Source organism: Solea solea, chromosome 16, assembly GCF_958295425.1.
Source record: "Solea solea chromosome 16, fSolSol10.1, whole genome shotgun sequence".
In the NCBI taxonomy this organism is placed as follows: Eukaryota; Metazoa; Chordata; class Actinopteri; order Pleuronectiformes; family Soleidae; genus Solea; species Solea solea.
In genome coordinates this window covers 26,201,461-26,217,844 of record NC_081149.1, presented here as the reverse complement: position 1 = coordinate 26,217,844, position 16,384 = coordinate 26,201,461, and the positions used below count along the sequence as shown (strand labels likewise).

Below are 16,384 nucleotides of genomic sequence, written 5' to 3'. Positions count from 1 at the left end.
ATAGGTTGCACAATTAATAAAGTCTTTAATCAAACAACTAACAAAAAGGCAAAAGGACAAACAAACACATTTACAACAAATGAACACTGAGGAGCATGGAGAATAAATGCACTAATGCACCTTTATATTGTATGTTTACAACTTTATGTTTGTGTCTTTAGACGTTTTCAGTGAGTGTTACCAGAACAGTGAGAGCCGCGCCTTCACTCTCCTTATAAGGAAGTCTTTAGTGTGGGGCGGAGCAACGTCTCTGCAAATGTCCACTGTGGCGGACGCTCGACTGTTCTTCGGCCATGACGGCGTTCAGGTAGAGAAACATGCACTGCATTAGAAATGATTATTATTATATTATTATTATTAACATTTATTAATGTAAAGTGGGTCACAGATACATAAGCAGGCTAAATAAACCCTGAATGATGATTTGGTTGGCAAAAAGACCAAATAACATCACTCAGTCAGGAAACTGGCACTATAATTGGCAAGGTAAGTTATAAAGTATGTTATAGTGAACAGGTGAGTGATAAACAGCTGACGTCACCAAACAAAACAGCAGCATTTTGGACACGACGCAGATTATCACCTGGATGTTCACATCCAGAGACATTTGTAACTGGCAGTATGTCAGTGTCAGCAGTAGTAGTGAGCGAGGATGATGAAACACTCAGGAGAACATTTGACTGGTTTAGGGTTATGATATGTATATGTGTATATGTATATACAGTATGTATATATGTTTAAACAGTATGTATATATGTATGTGTATATATGTTTATGTATATACAGTATGTATATATGTTTATGTATATGTATATATGAGTATATGTGTATATGTATATACAGTATGTTTATATGTGTATATATGTTTATGTTTATGTATATACAGTATGTATATATGTATATGTGTTTATGTATATGTATATACAGTATGTATATACAGTATGTATGTGTATATGTTTATGTATGTGTATATACAGTATGTATATATGTATATGTGTATATATGTTTATGTATATGTATATACAGTATGTATATATGTATATATGTTTATGTATATGTATATACAGTTTGTATATATGTATATACAGTATGTATATGTATATACAGTATGTATATATGTATGTGTATATGTTTATGTATATGTATATACAGTATGTATATATGTTTATGTATATGTATATACAGTATGTATATATGTATATGTGTATATATGTTTATGTATATGTATATACAGTATGTATATATGTATGTGTATATACAGTAGGTATATATGTTTATGTATATGTATATACAGTATGTATATATGTATATACAGTATGTATATATGTATATGTGTATATATGTTTATGTATGTGTATATACAGTATGTATATGTGTATATATGTTTATGTATATGTATATACAGTATTTATATATGTATATGTGTATATATGTTTATGTATATGTATATACAGTATGTATATATGTATATACTTCTTCTTCTTCTTCTTCTTCTTCTTTTCGGCCGCTCCCTTCAGGGGTCGCCACAGTGAATCAACCTCCTCCATCTCACCCTGTTCTCTGTATCCCCCTCTCTCACACCAACTAACTTCATGTCCTCTTTCACTACATCCATAAACCTTCTCTTTGGTCTTCCTCTAGACCTCCTGCCTGGCAGTTCCAACCCCAACATCCTTCTACCAATATACTCACTATCCCTCCTCTGTACATGACCAAACCATCTCATTCTGGCCTCTCTGACCTTATCTCCAAAACATCTAACATGTGCTGTTCCTCTGATTGACTCATTCCTGATCCTATCCATCTTCGTCACTCCCAAAGAGAACCTCAACATCTTCATCTCTGCTACCTCCAGCTCTGCTTCCTGTCTTTTCCTCAGTGCCACTGTCTCTTGACCATACAGCATCGCTGGTCTCATCACTGTCTTGTATGTCTTTCCTTTCATTCTGGCTGATACTCTTTTATCACACATTAGTATATATGTATATACAGTATGTATATATATATATATGTATATACAGTATGTATGTGTATATATGTTTATGTATATGTATATACGGTATGTACTGTATATATGTATATGTGTATATATGTTTATGTATATACAGTATGTATATATGTATATGTTTATATGTGTATATAAGTATATATGTTTATGTATATGTATATACAGTATGTATATATGTACATATATGTATATGTATATACAGTATGTATATGTGTATATAAGTACATATGTTTATGTATATGTATATACAGTATGTATATATGTACATATATGTTTATGTATATCTATATACAGTATGTATATGTGTATATATGTATATACAGTATGTATATATGTACATATATGTTTATGTATATGTATATACAGTATGTATATGTGTATATAAGTATATATGTTTATGTATATGTATATACACAGTATGTATATATGTACATATATGTTTTTATATGTATATACAGTATGTATATATGTATATGTTTATATGTGTATATATGTTTATGTATATGTATATACAGTACGTATATATGTATATGTGTATATGTTTATGTATATATGTATATGTTATGATGCTGATGAGGATGACTGAGGTGGATCACTGATGATGATGATAACTGAGGTGGAGCACTGCTATATGGTAGCGTGATGAAGACCCACAGATAGATTCCTTTTTAAAGGGAAATGTCACTAAATGACACACTATGACATCAATACAGCCTTTATTTTATTAGACAAGGTTCTTTAACTGCAGACTGGGAAACTGTGAATCTGGAATTAACTTAAATATCTTGTTTATTTTTGCACACTTTTATTGTGATATGTAAGTGATCTCTGGACTAGAATGAGGGAAAGTTGGGAAATGCTGCAGGTTTGAAATAATGTCCACTGCAGCAGCTTCCACACATGTGAAAAGCACCTGGGGTATCATAAGTTTGTCAGGTACTGTGATTTTTTTCTGGATTTAAAATGTGCGTTGACGCCATGAGCAAACTGGACATCATCACGTGACATCTGGAGCAGAGCATGTGATTAATGAGTGGCACGGTAAACCAAACAGGAAGAGGAAGGTAATATTCTGATATAAGAAAACACAATGAATACCAAAATAAAACTGGAAATATCTAATAATGACAGAAATAATAATAAAAACATCAAGTGGACAGATGACGAATGTAATAGACCTGATATTGTTGAATTCTTTCCACCAGAGAGACTTGAAATGAAAGTGGTGTGTAAGTGAATGTTGTGCTGCTCTGTGCTGCAGTCTCTGCTCTCTCAGATCTGGTGGGGCGACATGGAGAGAAACACTGAGGTCTGGAAACTGATCCTCACCTTTTTCCTGCCCCCCGTCCTCTACACCAACCTCATCAGCTTCAGGTCAGTGCTGTGTCAATGTTGTGTTATTGTTGTGCCACTGTTGTGTTACTGTTGTGTTACTGTTGTGTGCTTAAAGCCCTGATATCTTCACTACCATGTTATTCATGGCTGTATTTCTGTGCCATGAGGAAACACTGGCTCATAATTCATCCCAGCACATATTTAAGGGGAAAAAATGATTTTAGTCGCAAATAATGTTTAAAAAATATATATAATGTGAATATGAGCAATATGATTTAGTTACTAATTTACTAGACACTGTTTACACTGTACATGTTCTTGGTAAACTTAAACATTAACATGAATTTAGTTTGAAAAAACTAAAACAAAAAAAGCTCACAACAATAATGTGACATGTTGTGACACGCCATGACATAATACACATAATAGTTCCATTTTAATCTTTCAGCATAGTGTTGGTGAAAGTTTGAATGTAATTATAATGTGATATGACATTAGACTTTCTTTTATATTTCTCCTCATTTCCTTTTACTTTAAACGAGGGCTGCAACTATTAATTGATTACTAAATTAAATGATTTTGATGATTGATTAAGCAGTGTGTTTTTTTTAATAATTAAAACAAGCTCTCGTCAGTCTCAGTTGAAAGAAAGTGTATTTGGTTTTGTGTGTTACAGGGAACAGGAAGAGGAGGGCGGGTCTGAGGAGATCCACCATGGCAGAGACACTGACAGTCTGGATGGGAATGATTGCACTGTCTTCTCCCTCGCTGACATTATACAGAAGTAACACATTTATACACATTTATACACAGATGAAGGCTGCAGAAGGTTCCTGACTTTCTTTTCTCATCTTTGTTTCACTGTTGCAGTGATGAAGAGGCAGAAGAGTTCAGGGATCTAAAAGAAAAGCTGAAAGGTCAGTTGCAGTCTTGCTCTGGCTACTTGCAGCGCAGTCTCTCTGTGTCGTTGTTGTTTACTTTATAATAAACATATTGTCAACAGATAATCAACTAAGAATGTGATATTTTATGATACTATGAAATATTTATCAGAGGTAGATAGTCAACTAATAAGATGCTGACACAGAGAGAGGTAGTTAAATGATGGTTAATAACACTGCTAATATGCTAGTTAGAGTCAACAGGCTCTTTTGTATAGGGTTAGGGTTATAAACAATTATTAGATCCTTGTATGTCATTTATCAGTTGAATAAATGTCAACTGATTATCTGTTGACATGGTACTGAATACCTGTTGAATCCTAAAAGAGAGTCAGCAATGGACTTTCAAAATAAAGTGTAAAATACAGGAAGCTCAGTAGAAAAGGTTTTGCTGTATCATTCCTCGAGGATGTTCCAGGGTTATTTTATTATCTTTATTACTTAAAATGTTATATGAATGCATGTCACTGTTGGTACATGTGCCTTGTGGTTCCCATAGAAACCCATAAACACTCTACCAGTGGGAATGATGAACTGAATTGTATTGTGTGTGAAATGAACATGTGGTCATGATTTCATTATCAATAAAATGAAATTGTGACTATAGGTGGATACTCATTTGAAGTCCTTGGTCACATCCTTAGTACAGATTAAGGAACCTCAGTTGTGAATATTCTGTTTTCCAGGTTCTTTGCCAACTAACACCAAGAGGCCGTTTTTTGTGTCTCGGTGGAGACAGTTCTGGTTCGCCCCCGTCACCTGTTTCCTCGGGAATGTGCTCATGTACTTCCTCTTCCTCTGCCTGTTTGCCTATGTTCTGTTGGTGGACTTCAAGCCTTCGCCTCCTGACGGTCCAGCACCTCTGGAGTTCCTGCTTTACTTTTGGGTTTTCACCTTAGTGTGTGAAGAGATTCGGCAGGTTGGTTTATGAAGGCTCTGACATGCACGCTTATATCGATACTTGTTGCCAGTAGACATATTTTATGCCTCTCTCTTTAAGACAAATCATTGCTTTCACAGCAACTGACACATTACAGTCAGTGTTACATTTAGATAAATAACCAGAACAATAATTATGGTGGCAAAATGGCTGATTAATGAGTTCACTCACTTGTGTTGTTGTTCAAAAAGTTCTAAAAATTCTAAAACATGTGTCCTGCAGTGTATTTTGTTTTTGCAGTATTGACTCAGGGGTGATGCAACAAGATTGGTAGAGCAGGAATAAACAATGATTACGTTAAGCAGCTTCCAGATATGCAATGATGTCCAGAGATTTTCCTGACAGTCCTTTCTGGAACTTCTTCCACCAGCTCCCTCAACAAATGTCAGGATTTCAAAACTGTTCCAGCTGTTCACATAAAAGCTGCTTCATACAAAAGCTGATCGTGACGTCACTTCTCTGTCATGATCATGGCGAGTCCTCACTGAGATGGCGAGTCCTCACTGAGATGGCGAGTCCTCACAGAGGTCGAGCCTCCACATCTCAGGCTATTTCCCAGCACACAGACAATGTGTCAGTTCCTCATTCAACCACATTAAAAAAACAAACCCTGAGCTGTCCCTGTAAAGTTTACCTGGCAGTAGTGGAGAGAGAAGATACAACGTTTCTGTAATGACAAGCCTTCAAAGTGAGCAGCACCTGAGGCACAGACAGTGAACAAGGCACAGACAGTACAATCAGCCACAGTCCATCCATGTATAATATTGTGACGCCTCTTTTTCATTGACAGACCTTCTTTGTAGGCAGTACCTTCATCCTCCAGAGGATGAGGAACTACATCCAGGATGTGTGGAACAAATGTGATCTGACAGCCATCACTCTCTTCATTGTCGGCCTTTGCTGCAGGTGACTATTCTGACACCATGTGCTTCTCCATTATTTTAAGCAGACATGCTTTAACCTGCAGGGGATTTTTTTTTGTTCATGTTGTTATTCTGCGTCCGATTGGGCAAAACAGACTGTCAAGCAATACTATCAGACTCCTGTTGAGCAGTAGAATTCACTTCTGAAATGTTTCATTGGCGCCTCTTTGTGGTTTCAGTCGTACTCCAACCTTTGAGCAACCATGTGGCTTTACTAGCGCAATACTGCTGCCAGTTTTGTCTGACTTCACCTGGCAACCTTGGCACCAGTGTACTAAGAAAGACAGGGTTGTGTGGAGCTTGATCAGCATTGTGTGTTTTTCAAACCAAAATAATATTTTATCTGTGCTGATAATATCGTGCATCGTTGAATGTAATGGACATTTGTTTTTTATTGAAAAGTTAAACATTACATTTTAAACATACAGTCAATATTTTACTATTTTATTAAACATTACGTTACATGTCATTTAGCAGATGCTTTTATCCAAAGCGACTTACAATGGCATTGAGTACAATCAGCCAGGGGTGGAGTCGAACTTGCGACCATTGCGACCATGATGTCTTTCGCACACAGGTTACCACTCTTAACCACTGAGCCACTCGATCCCCTAAAATGCTTAAAAAATGCAGTGAGCATGGATGCACTTATTTAATCTGCTAATATTGAGACTTATTTAATAAGTGTTATAATAATAATAGTGTTTAATAGTACCAGTGTTGGCATAGCGATAATTCCACCAATGAGATTGCCTCATCCTTTCTGTGTAGGGTTATACTGGACAAAGGCTTTACAATATAAAACATCCTGTCTACTGTACCTGAGTTAACAATGAAGGGAATATCATGCACCCAAATTAAATGTATGACGACTGGTTTCATTCAAGATTGACACCATGGTCGTATAATTTTGGACGAGCGGTTATGGCCATAGATTTTATGGTCTTCACACTACGTCTGATCCATATCTTTGCCATCCACAAACAACTCGGGCCCAAGATCATCATTGTTGGGAAAATGGTGAGTGAAAAAAAATGTAAATGTATTTGTATCAAACAAATGTAACACGAAAGGTTAGAGACACACAGATAAGGAAAATCCATGCCCATCCCTAGCAATTAGGTAAAATCATTTTTCAGGCTATTATTGAATGTTCATCTGTGACATGTATGTAAATGTAATTAAAATGACAAAATCCTGTCCTCAATCCTCCAGACTTAAGAGTGTTTGAGTCATTGCGTCTCCTCCCCTCAGATGAAGGACGTTTTCTTCTTCCTGTTTTTCCTGGCTGTGTGGCTTATGGCCTATGGAGTGGCCAATCAGGCCCTCCTCTACTCATATGATCCCCGCCCCAACTGGATATTCCGCAGAGTATTCTACAGGCCATACCTGCACATCTTTGGTCAAATACCGATAAACGAAATGGATGGTGAGTGTCTAGATTTTACCCGTTTCTTTCACACTCAAGAAGCTTCCCCTTTGTCCACTCTGCTTGAATTCATGCAACGCATTAAGAAAATGCAGAACCTTTCTGAAGTTTAGCCTGTGTTCAAGGTCATAGATTTGTCCTCCAGAAAATAAATACCAAAAAACCTGAGCCTGTGTCTCCACGTTTGACTGCGACACCATTGTCTGAGCACATCACACAGTGGTGCACTTACAGGGATACATCGGCACAGTGAACTTCCTATCACATTTAGAAACTGATGAGGTAAAATGTGCCTCATTGATGGGACAAAGAGGGAGCCAGGATAACAACATGCCCATCAGCATAAGGGCACCTGGCCTGTCCTCTTGGCTCCCTTTGCTGTAGCGTCTTTCTTTTTTTATTTTGTATTTATTTAACCGTTATTTAACCAGGGAGAATCCATTGAGATCGAAATCTCTTTTCCAAGGGTGACCTGGCCAAGAGGTCAGCAGGACACGTCATAGTAAATATTACAGATTTATGAGACCGGTTACAAACAATAATTTAACACTGTATAAAGTTTGCTTGACATTTAAAGGGCAGGAGTTGAGGTCACAGTAACAAATTAAACTGGTTCTTTGTTGTCTGTCTAAAAAGCGAAATGATTTTCTGTTCAGTCTGGAGAGTGTTCCATGCACAGGGAGTGGCAAAGCTGGACGTTCTTCTGTTAGAACAGAAATAGGGAACAGATAGATGGAGAACTTCACAAGAACAAAGATTGGCTTTTAATTCTTTGAAGAAGAGTGTGCACATATGAAGGAACTCAGCCAAGAAGAGCCTTATAGATTATTAACAGCCAATAACAGTATGTCTGCGTACACTCAGAGACGGACATTCAGATTTAACATAGCGTTCACAGAGATGAGTGAGGCGATCTCAGTGCACGGTGAAAAACTGTGTTCAAAGCCTGTAAAGATTTGGTCAAAGCACCATATACGGCACATCACCATAATCTAGTAACGGCAAAAAGGTTGAAGATATTAAAAGTTTTCTTGCTTTGAGTGAGAAGCAGGATTTATTTCTGTAGGTCTGAAAATCGATGGCGAACAGCAATAAATAATGGTATCATCTGCATAAAAGTGATAAAAGGCTTTTGACAAGTTGTCACACAGGTTGTTGATCTAGGTCATAGAACCACACCTTGGGGCACACCTTTAGAGACTCCAAGAAAGATGCCAGCCACCTAGACACAATAAGCATATGCCTACTAAATGGCTCATCTTTCATTTGTGTACTCTACTTGTTAATGTGTCCCTGGGCAAGACATGTACCTCTTGAAGGCTTTAATGGTGAACAAGACTAGATAAAGCCATGTAAATACAGAGAAGCAGTATAGACTCTTACTGTTTTGTTTTGTTCCTCGTTGTTTCCCATCAGCTGACAAACTTGTCCAAGTAAACTGTACAAATGACGCCACCAAAATTGACGCAGGAGAAGAGCCCTGTATGAGCACTTATGCTAACTGGCTGGTTGTCATCCTCCTTGTCATCTACCTGCTGTTCACCAACATTGTACTGGTCAACCTTCTCATTGCTATGTTCAGGTATGCTGTTGATTTTAAATGAAACGAGAGAAAGTGTATTGTGAGTTGTAAAGGTGAAATGAATGATTTTACTTACTTACTCTGTACGTGTCTTACTACTTACTTTTTACTTCTCAGCTACACCTTCTCCAAAGTTCAAGAACGCAGTGACACCTACTGGAAGTTTCAGCGTTACAACCTGATTGTGGAGTACCATTCGAGGCCATGTCTGGCACCGCCCTTCATCATCATCTCACACCTTCATCTTTTCATCAAGAGACACATCCGTCGCATCTCTTCAGTCAAGAGCAAACACTTTGGTGAGAAACCAAGAAATGTTACAATAAAAATAGGTGCATATGAAGTGGGTGATCGAAGTTACCCAAAAATCCATCCTTCAACTGCTTTATCCTCCACATGAGGTTGTGGGGGGAGCTGTGCGATAGGCGGGGTACACCCTTGCAATCCTGTTCTGGGTAATAACCGTTCTTTGAGGGATCTCCACAGATTATTTTCATACATGTGCATCTGTGTTTCCTATCTATGTTTTACCTGGTTACAATCCCCTCACTTCCCCTCTCTTTTCCTCAGTTCTGGAGCTGCGGGGCAGAAAGGCCAGTCGCCTTAACACATGGGAGGCGATCCAGAAAGAAAACTATCTCTCAGCTCAGAGCAAGCGGCAGAGAGAGACTGACACAGCTCGCCTAAAACGTACATCTCTCAAGTAGGTTCCCTCTGGTATTGCTATTTAAAAGTTCCCAGATTTACAGTATAGGTCCAGTATGTAATACAGTACATACAAATGGATTTTTTACAGTATAGGTCCAGTATGTAATACATACACATGAATTTGCAGCCCAGCTAATACATCAGTATTTTTCTATTATCTATTCTCACCTACCAGCTTCTTTAGTTACACCTATACAAATTCTTGTTAACAGAAATGTATTTAGCCAGTCACGGCATCACATACATCTGTGCAATATCATAGCGTATGATTTCTGAAAATATACTATATACTATACTACGTTGATATCAGCGTGATATCAACTGTGGAGGAATATTTAGATGATTTGTCTCATGTCCTCACACAGAGACACTGAACACAGGAGCTCAGCTTCTCTGCCGTTGTTGTGGGCGAGTGCGCCTGCAGTTATAAAACCAATCATTGATTATTAGACTAAAACATTGAAATATGCCAATTCTGTCTGTCTCCTGTGGGTTGGGCTAATCCAAAATACTGAAAACAAGGGGGGTGTTCTCTGAAGACACGCTGTTACCTGTGGAACAGGGGTGCTCTGAAAACACCCCCATTCACACTTGGTACATTCCTCCAGATCAAATTAAGCATGAAATGAACACAGCAACAAGTCAATTTACCGTGTTTGAGTGTGTATTTGTGTTTACAGGGTGGACAGTGTGCTGAAACAGATGACAGAGATCCGTGACCAGGACAGACGGCTCCGGCTGCTGGAGACAGAGGTCTGCTATACTTTAGCAGCGCTACAAAATTAACATTATAAGCCATAACAAACATTTCAAGCTCAGCTTTAACATTTTATTTTTTAACTTAGAGAAATCTTTTTTGGTGATTGTGCACATCAGCACAATCACAACATGAACACAGTGCTATACCAAACCTAGCTCTGCACTTATGGCTGTGGGAGATCAGCTGACACAGTGAAGGGAAAAGGATGATAGGACAAACAAAATGGTTCAAATATGAAACCACATTGTAAAAGTGAATTTACAGTTATTTCTGGAAAACCACAAAGAAGGTAACTTAAACAGGTTTTTGCAGTGTGGTTGTATGAGACACTGACAGTCACATTTGACATGCACACACTTAACATGTAGCCATCACAGGGAACCAGTCCCAGACATGGACTCCCACCATCACTGCCAGTGGGGACACAAGATTGTAGCCACTGAACCAAGTCTATGATATCTAATGAATATGTTTGTAATTGTATCCCACTGTTCAGCCTGACGTTTGTAAACCAGCCGCCCTTAAAATCCCAAACATAGAGAGAAGCATTTTTAGCTTACAGGGACACAGGAGCTGCTGCTACTGTCTGGTTAGTTTTGGTAAGTTTGTATCACATAGGTACATTTTAATGAAGGCTTTCAAAGACTAAGGTTACAAAACATTACATTGGAGCAGCTTGTCATGCAAATGGAAGGTCGGAGTTCGATCTCTCGCTCTGTCCCCGTGCAAGACTCATAACCCCAAGTTGCTCTTGACGGTTGTGTTCAGGAGCTCAGTGGCACCTACTGGAAGTTTCAGTGTTACGTAATGTAATGATAAATGTGTGATGGAAAATATGCTCCACAGGAGTGCTGTATGAATGTGTGAGTGAACGGGTGTGGAACTGTAGAATGCAGTGCTTTGAGAGGTCATCAAGATATAAATGTATATATATATATATATATATATACACATATACATAGAAGATCATGTATGTTATATATACTGTAAGATGTAAGCTATACCTATAGAAATCGTTCAATGGGTTTTTTTTATTAATTAAATTAATCCCATTATTCACCATTCATTCTATTGAATCTCATTTTTGGCCATGACTGATCACTGCCTGCCATAACTCAGAGATATAAGGGGAGACTGTTATATTGTCTACAGCCTGAATGATTGGCAGAGGCACAGTCCCAGGCACTGGTAATTATGTTTACACAAATTAAATGTCCTTTTCCTTGTCCTAATCAATAATAAACCTTCTTTAAAAGTGAGTATTCACAGTGAGTATGGCTGTGTGGGGATGGTATATCTGGTTTCTCTGCAGCTGTTGTCTCTGCCTGCTCAGCATTCGTCCTTCTCTGTGTTTTATCTCATAGCTGGAGTACTGCTGCAGCGCCCTCTCCTGGATGACTGAAGCTATGTCTCAGAGTAACCTGATAAAGGCTGATCATCCTCCTCCCCTTCTTAGAGGTAGTAAAAACATGTTTATTTTAACATAATCCAATATGCAACATTCTACATCAGGAAATACATTATATGTAAATGCAGTACAATGTAAATACAACAAAGTACTGACACAGGAGGGAAACTTTACAGGAAGCAGACTCTGAAACGAGAGGCAATGGTAATTTCAACATAAAACAGGAAACAGAACGCAAGACTACTCAGGATGTTACATTTGGTAATAATAATGGTATGGTAATAATTGTCTGCCTGAAGTCATGTTTATTTTCTCCTTCTGTTGTAGATTTGACTCCAGTGTCACCAAGCTGATTCTCTGAACTCCAGGATTAGACACACTTGGAGCCAGTGTGACAAAAATTTACCTGTTTCTTTACTGAAAACCATTTGTTTTAATTAGGGAAAACATGTATATTTATTTACACAAATATTGTTTTACGTAAAAATTACATTTTCTCACAGTAGTGTCATCATGTACTGTTATCTGCTACAATCCATTTGATCCAATACATGATATTACATCCAATTACAGCTGTATTACAGTGGATTACAAGAAACTTGTCTGCTAGCTGTACCTGCTAAGTAAGGGATGGTTAACAATAATAATAATAATAATAATATGACCAGCAGGTGTGTAAATACTGTATATATTACAGTGACCATGAGAGGTCAGGACGCTGTAAATATCACAACACAACACATTAGGAAAACATGAGCCGCAAACCCCGCAACACAACACATTAAGAAAAACGTTGTGTTGGGATATTTGCAGCGCCCTGACCTCTCAAAGATTCAATGGCACATGCTATATATGTTTACTAAAAGTTTTGATAGGTTTATTTATGTCACATAACACGACCCCAACCATGGAGGGGCCACAGCCAGTGTACTTCTAGTGCCGAGGAAGGACATCTGGCATACGAAGACAAAAAACCCCAAATCTCTGCCAAATCAAATATGCGGATCATGGGGAGAAGAAGGAAAAAGAATAATAATTTTAAGGCTGTATATAGTAGGTAGATTAATTAAAAAAATGATACTATACTGCTATACATGTAATTATATCTCAATTATACATGTAATTATATCTCAATTATAGATATAATTATATCTCAATTTTAGCATGCTGATATCTTGAAACAGGCAGAGACCATTTGGCTAATTCACATTTGATTTGATTTGACTTTTCTATGGCTTAACACTGAAATTTGCCTTGCTGTCAATATATTATTCTAGGAAGACAAGTAAGTTTGGTAGCTTAGCTTCAGGTCATAAAAATATTCTGACCTACTGAAAATACCGCTGGAGGCATATTTTAAGTAGTAAAATAATGACAAAATTGCAAAGTAAATTCAAAATTGTTGACTTTCCATTGAGTTTACGTAATGGTTTCAAGTGACTTAGGTTATGATGAACCTACCAAACATCTAATCCTGTAATCCAGAAAATACACACATTTTCATGAGGTCTGGCACATTTTTTGGCAGGAATTTCATGACTTTTTAAGCATTTCTAACCCTCAGCCCTGTGTGACATGTGCTTCTGCAGATTTAAACTTACTACACCCTGCTAAATGTACATGTGATCTCAACCACCTGCATGTGCTTCACCAGACAACTCCATGCTGACCTGAAACTGGCTGTTAACATGGTGCTCTTCTTCTGGCTGCACTTCATGCCAGACTTTGCCCACCCGATCAGCAGGGGTAGCCAACAGAACAGAGCACTACAACCCACACCACAGGTGCTATGAGTGCTACCAGATACCTAGCCCCAAAATTCTGTTACCTGTGCAACAGCACAGCCATTCAGGAACTTAACTCTGAACAGTTCAATGCCATCGACGCACTGCTGAGGAAGAGGGCGAGTTGGTGAGGAAGGTTAATAATAATTATTAAAATTCTTTTTAAAATTCTTTTTATCAATCAATTACTGCCACTAACTGTTGATCCCCAACGTAATGGTGCCCCGTGTAAGGATCTCAAATATATCAAAACTGTACATATTAAAAGACAGTGTCCAGCATGATAAACCATTTTTATTTGAATGAACACTACACTACACTACAACGTAACGTAGATTACCAACGTTAATGAAAACTCACCTCATAAGAAGATCCATTTGTTGTTCATAAGCTCTGGAGAAAGTTTGCGAAAATAAAGTCTGCTCGCTTAAATGCTAACGCATTAGCAATAACGTCTGCTAGATTAAATGCTTACGTGTTAGCGATAAAGTCCGCAAGCATAGCAGAAGTTTTGCGCTGCAACTGCCACAATTTAGTTCTTCTGCAATGTGTTTTTCCTTGTCCATCTTCATTCAACGGTGAACACAGACAGCTTCTCGAAGCAGCAGTAACAGTGAGGAGCCTGCAGCTGCATATTAAGTAGCCATGTGTTTCCTCCGTGACATTGGCCAAAAAAAACAACAAGGCCCTGGAATGTGATATTGCCATCCACGGCGATGAAACAACCCTAATTCAAATACAAAGTTTATGGTTTTAAGACTCACAATATTGTGATTTGAAGCTTGAGAGAGTCAGTGCTCGGATTCATACTGTTCAATTGGGATATCTTTTGATATTATAGTCAATTACAGTGATAATTTAATTTAGACTGATTTTAAAGGCATAGATTGATTTTCTTTTCCCTTTTCAGGGTGGTACCCGGCTTTATGTAGATCAGAAAGACAATGGCATTACATTTAAGAACTAGAAAATTCCGCTGCAAAATTTCAATCGTGCCTGCTTCTTGCTGCCGATGTCGTCGGGTGCAGGACTTGTGCTGGTAAAGGAGTAACATTTGGGTGGATTGAACCTAACTTGGAAGTATTTAGACAAAGTGGTATTTTGGTGGAATCAACCCTTAAAACGGACTCATAAGCCCCTCCCACTCTCTGATTCCCCCTCACCCTTCCAAACATCTGTTTCTAACACCTGCAACATAAATGCTGAAAACGGGGCTGTGTTTTGTTCATTTCTTCTGCCATTCCCAATCAAATCACACATTTTGATATAGTATATGTGTGGGGGTACAATAACAATAGATGCTTGCTCTGCAATGCCATCTAGTGAGAATTGGGGTGGAGTGGCGCAGTGGTTAAGACCGGTACCCTGTGTGCAAAAGACACCATGGTCGCAAGTTTGACTCCGCCTGATTGTACTCAGTTTCATTGTGAGTTGCTTTGGATAAAAGTATCTGCTAAATGACATGTAATGTAACTCCCACAACCCATCAGGAACTCAGATTGACTACAGACATTTAAATCACTACTCAAAACCCACCTGTTCAAAACTTCTTACACCTAACTGTCTATTTACCATTGTTTAATTTCAGTCCTGTACTTTGTTTTGTTTTGTGTTTGTACAGCGTCTTTGAGTGTCCAGAAAAGCGCTATATAAATATGATGTATTATTATTATTATTATTATTATATTATTATTATTATAATGTCCGAAAATCCAATACACAATCCTTTACAGTCGATCACTCCTCACTCCAGCTCCTGGCAGGGGGTGGTTATGTCATAGGAGCTTAAATACAGAGGAAAATTCACAACAGGTGTGGTTGTATTTTGGTGGGAAAGAACTTGACAGGAAATTATGATTTAGCACAGGAATGAATACTGGTTTCAAAATAAAACAGTCTGGTGAAAATGAAAAGAGTGTTACAATTGCATGAAGCTGTCGAGTTGTAACAAAATTCCCATGGGGTTTTCATTGAATTAGTTTAGTTCTTTCTCAGACTCAGTTGGGTTCACAAACAAAATGTGGCCATGGTAAAATAGTTACTCAGACACAGGTAGAAAATAGAAGACCCAGCAAACTACACCTACACCACCATGCCACCTTGAATTTAGCATGATCGTATTGCATCGCATTATTGAGACAATTTGAAACATATGGGCCACAGTACTCAGATCTCGAGCTTCCACTGAATATGCCTTGCGTATCCTCTATATTGGCACGACTGTCTTTAGGTATGCAGAAGCGATATCTGTTGCATTTCTACAGACAGACAGACTGTCCTTGAATTCATAGAGGGATATAGGTTTGTAGTTCTCAATCATCTCATCGGTAAGCACATTCAGCCACAGTAAGGGGAGAGCAGGACCATGACAGTCAGTCACCACCGATATTACTTAAGTTTTCCAAATAGTATCCCACTTGTATTACTCAGAGATGTAGCAGTTAACTTGGAAGCATCAAACATGAAGTTATTGTTGAGGCGCTACATGGCACTAATCAAACTCCAGATGTAGAATGGTAAAGATTTATTTGTTAATGTTTTGCAGCTGTGGCAGAGGATTTAGAGC

The 16,384-nt window shown here is 38.0% G+C and overlaps 1 protein-coding gene across 1 annotated transcript in view; it reads left to right on the top strand.

The window, feature by feature from the left end:
* The window catches only part of trpm4a (transient receptor potential cation channel, subfamily M, member 4a), a 30,245-nt gene extending 14,514 nt beyond the window's left edge, over positions 1-15,731 (top strand). Inside the window, exons 17-30 of the mRNA XM_058653481.1 lie at positions 162-307; positions 3,270-3,382; positions 4,020-4,127; positions 4,214-4,260; positions 4,971-5,203; positions 6,015-6,130; positions 7,035-7,167; positions 7,402-7,576; positions 8,993-9,158; positions 9,276-9,457; positions 9,729-9,861; positions 10,547-10,619; positions 11,991-12,084; positions 12,362-15,731. Of these exons, the coding sequence (XP_058509464.1) occupies positions 162-307; positions 3,270-3,382; positions 4,020-4,127; positions 4,214-4,260; positions 4,971-5,203; positions 6,015-6,130; positions 7,035-7,167; positions 7,402-7,576; positions 8,993-9,158; positions 9,276-9,457; positions 9,729-9,861; positions 10,547-10,619; positions 11,991-12,084; positions 12,362-12,387 (1,745 nt within the window). The 3' untranslated portion in view covers positions 12,388-15,731. The remainder of the gene's footprint in view (positions 1-161; positions 308-3,269; positions 3,383-4,019; positions 4,128-4,213; positions 4,261-4,970; positions 5,204-6,014; positions 6,131-7,034; positions 7,168-7,401; positions 7,577-8,992; positions 9,159-9,275; positions 9,458-9,728; positions 9,862-10,546; positions 10,620-11,990; positions 12,085-12,361) is intronic.
* Positions 15,732-16,384: the final 653 nt, after the last annotated feature.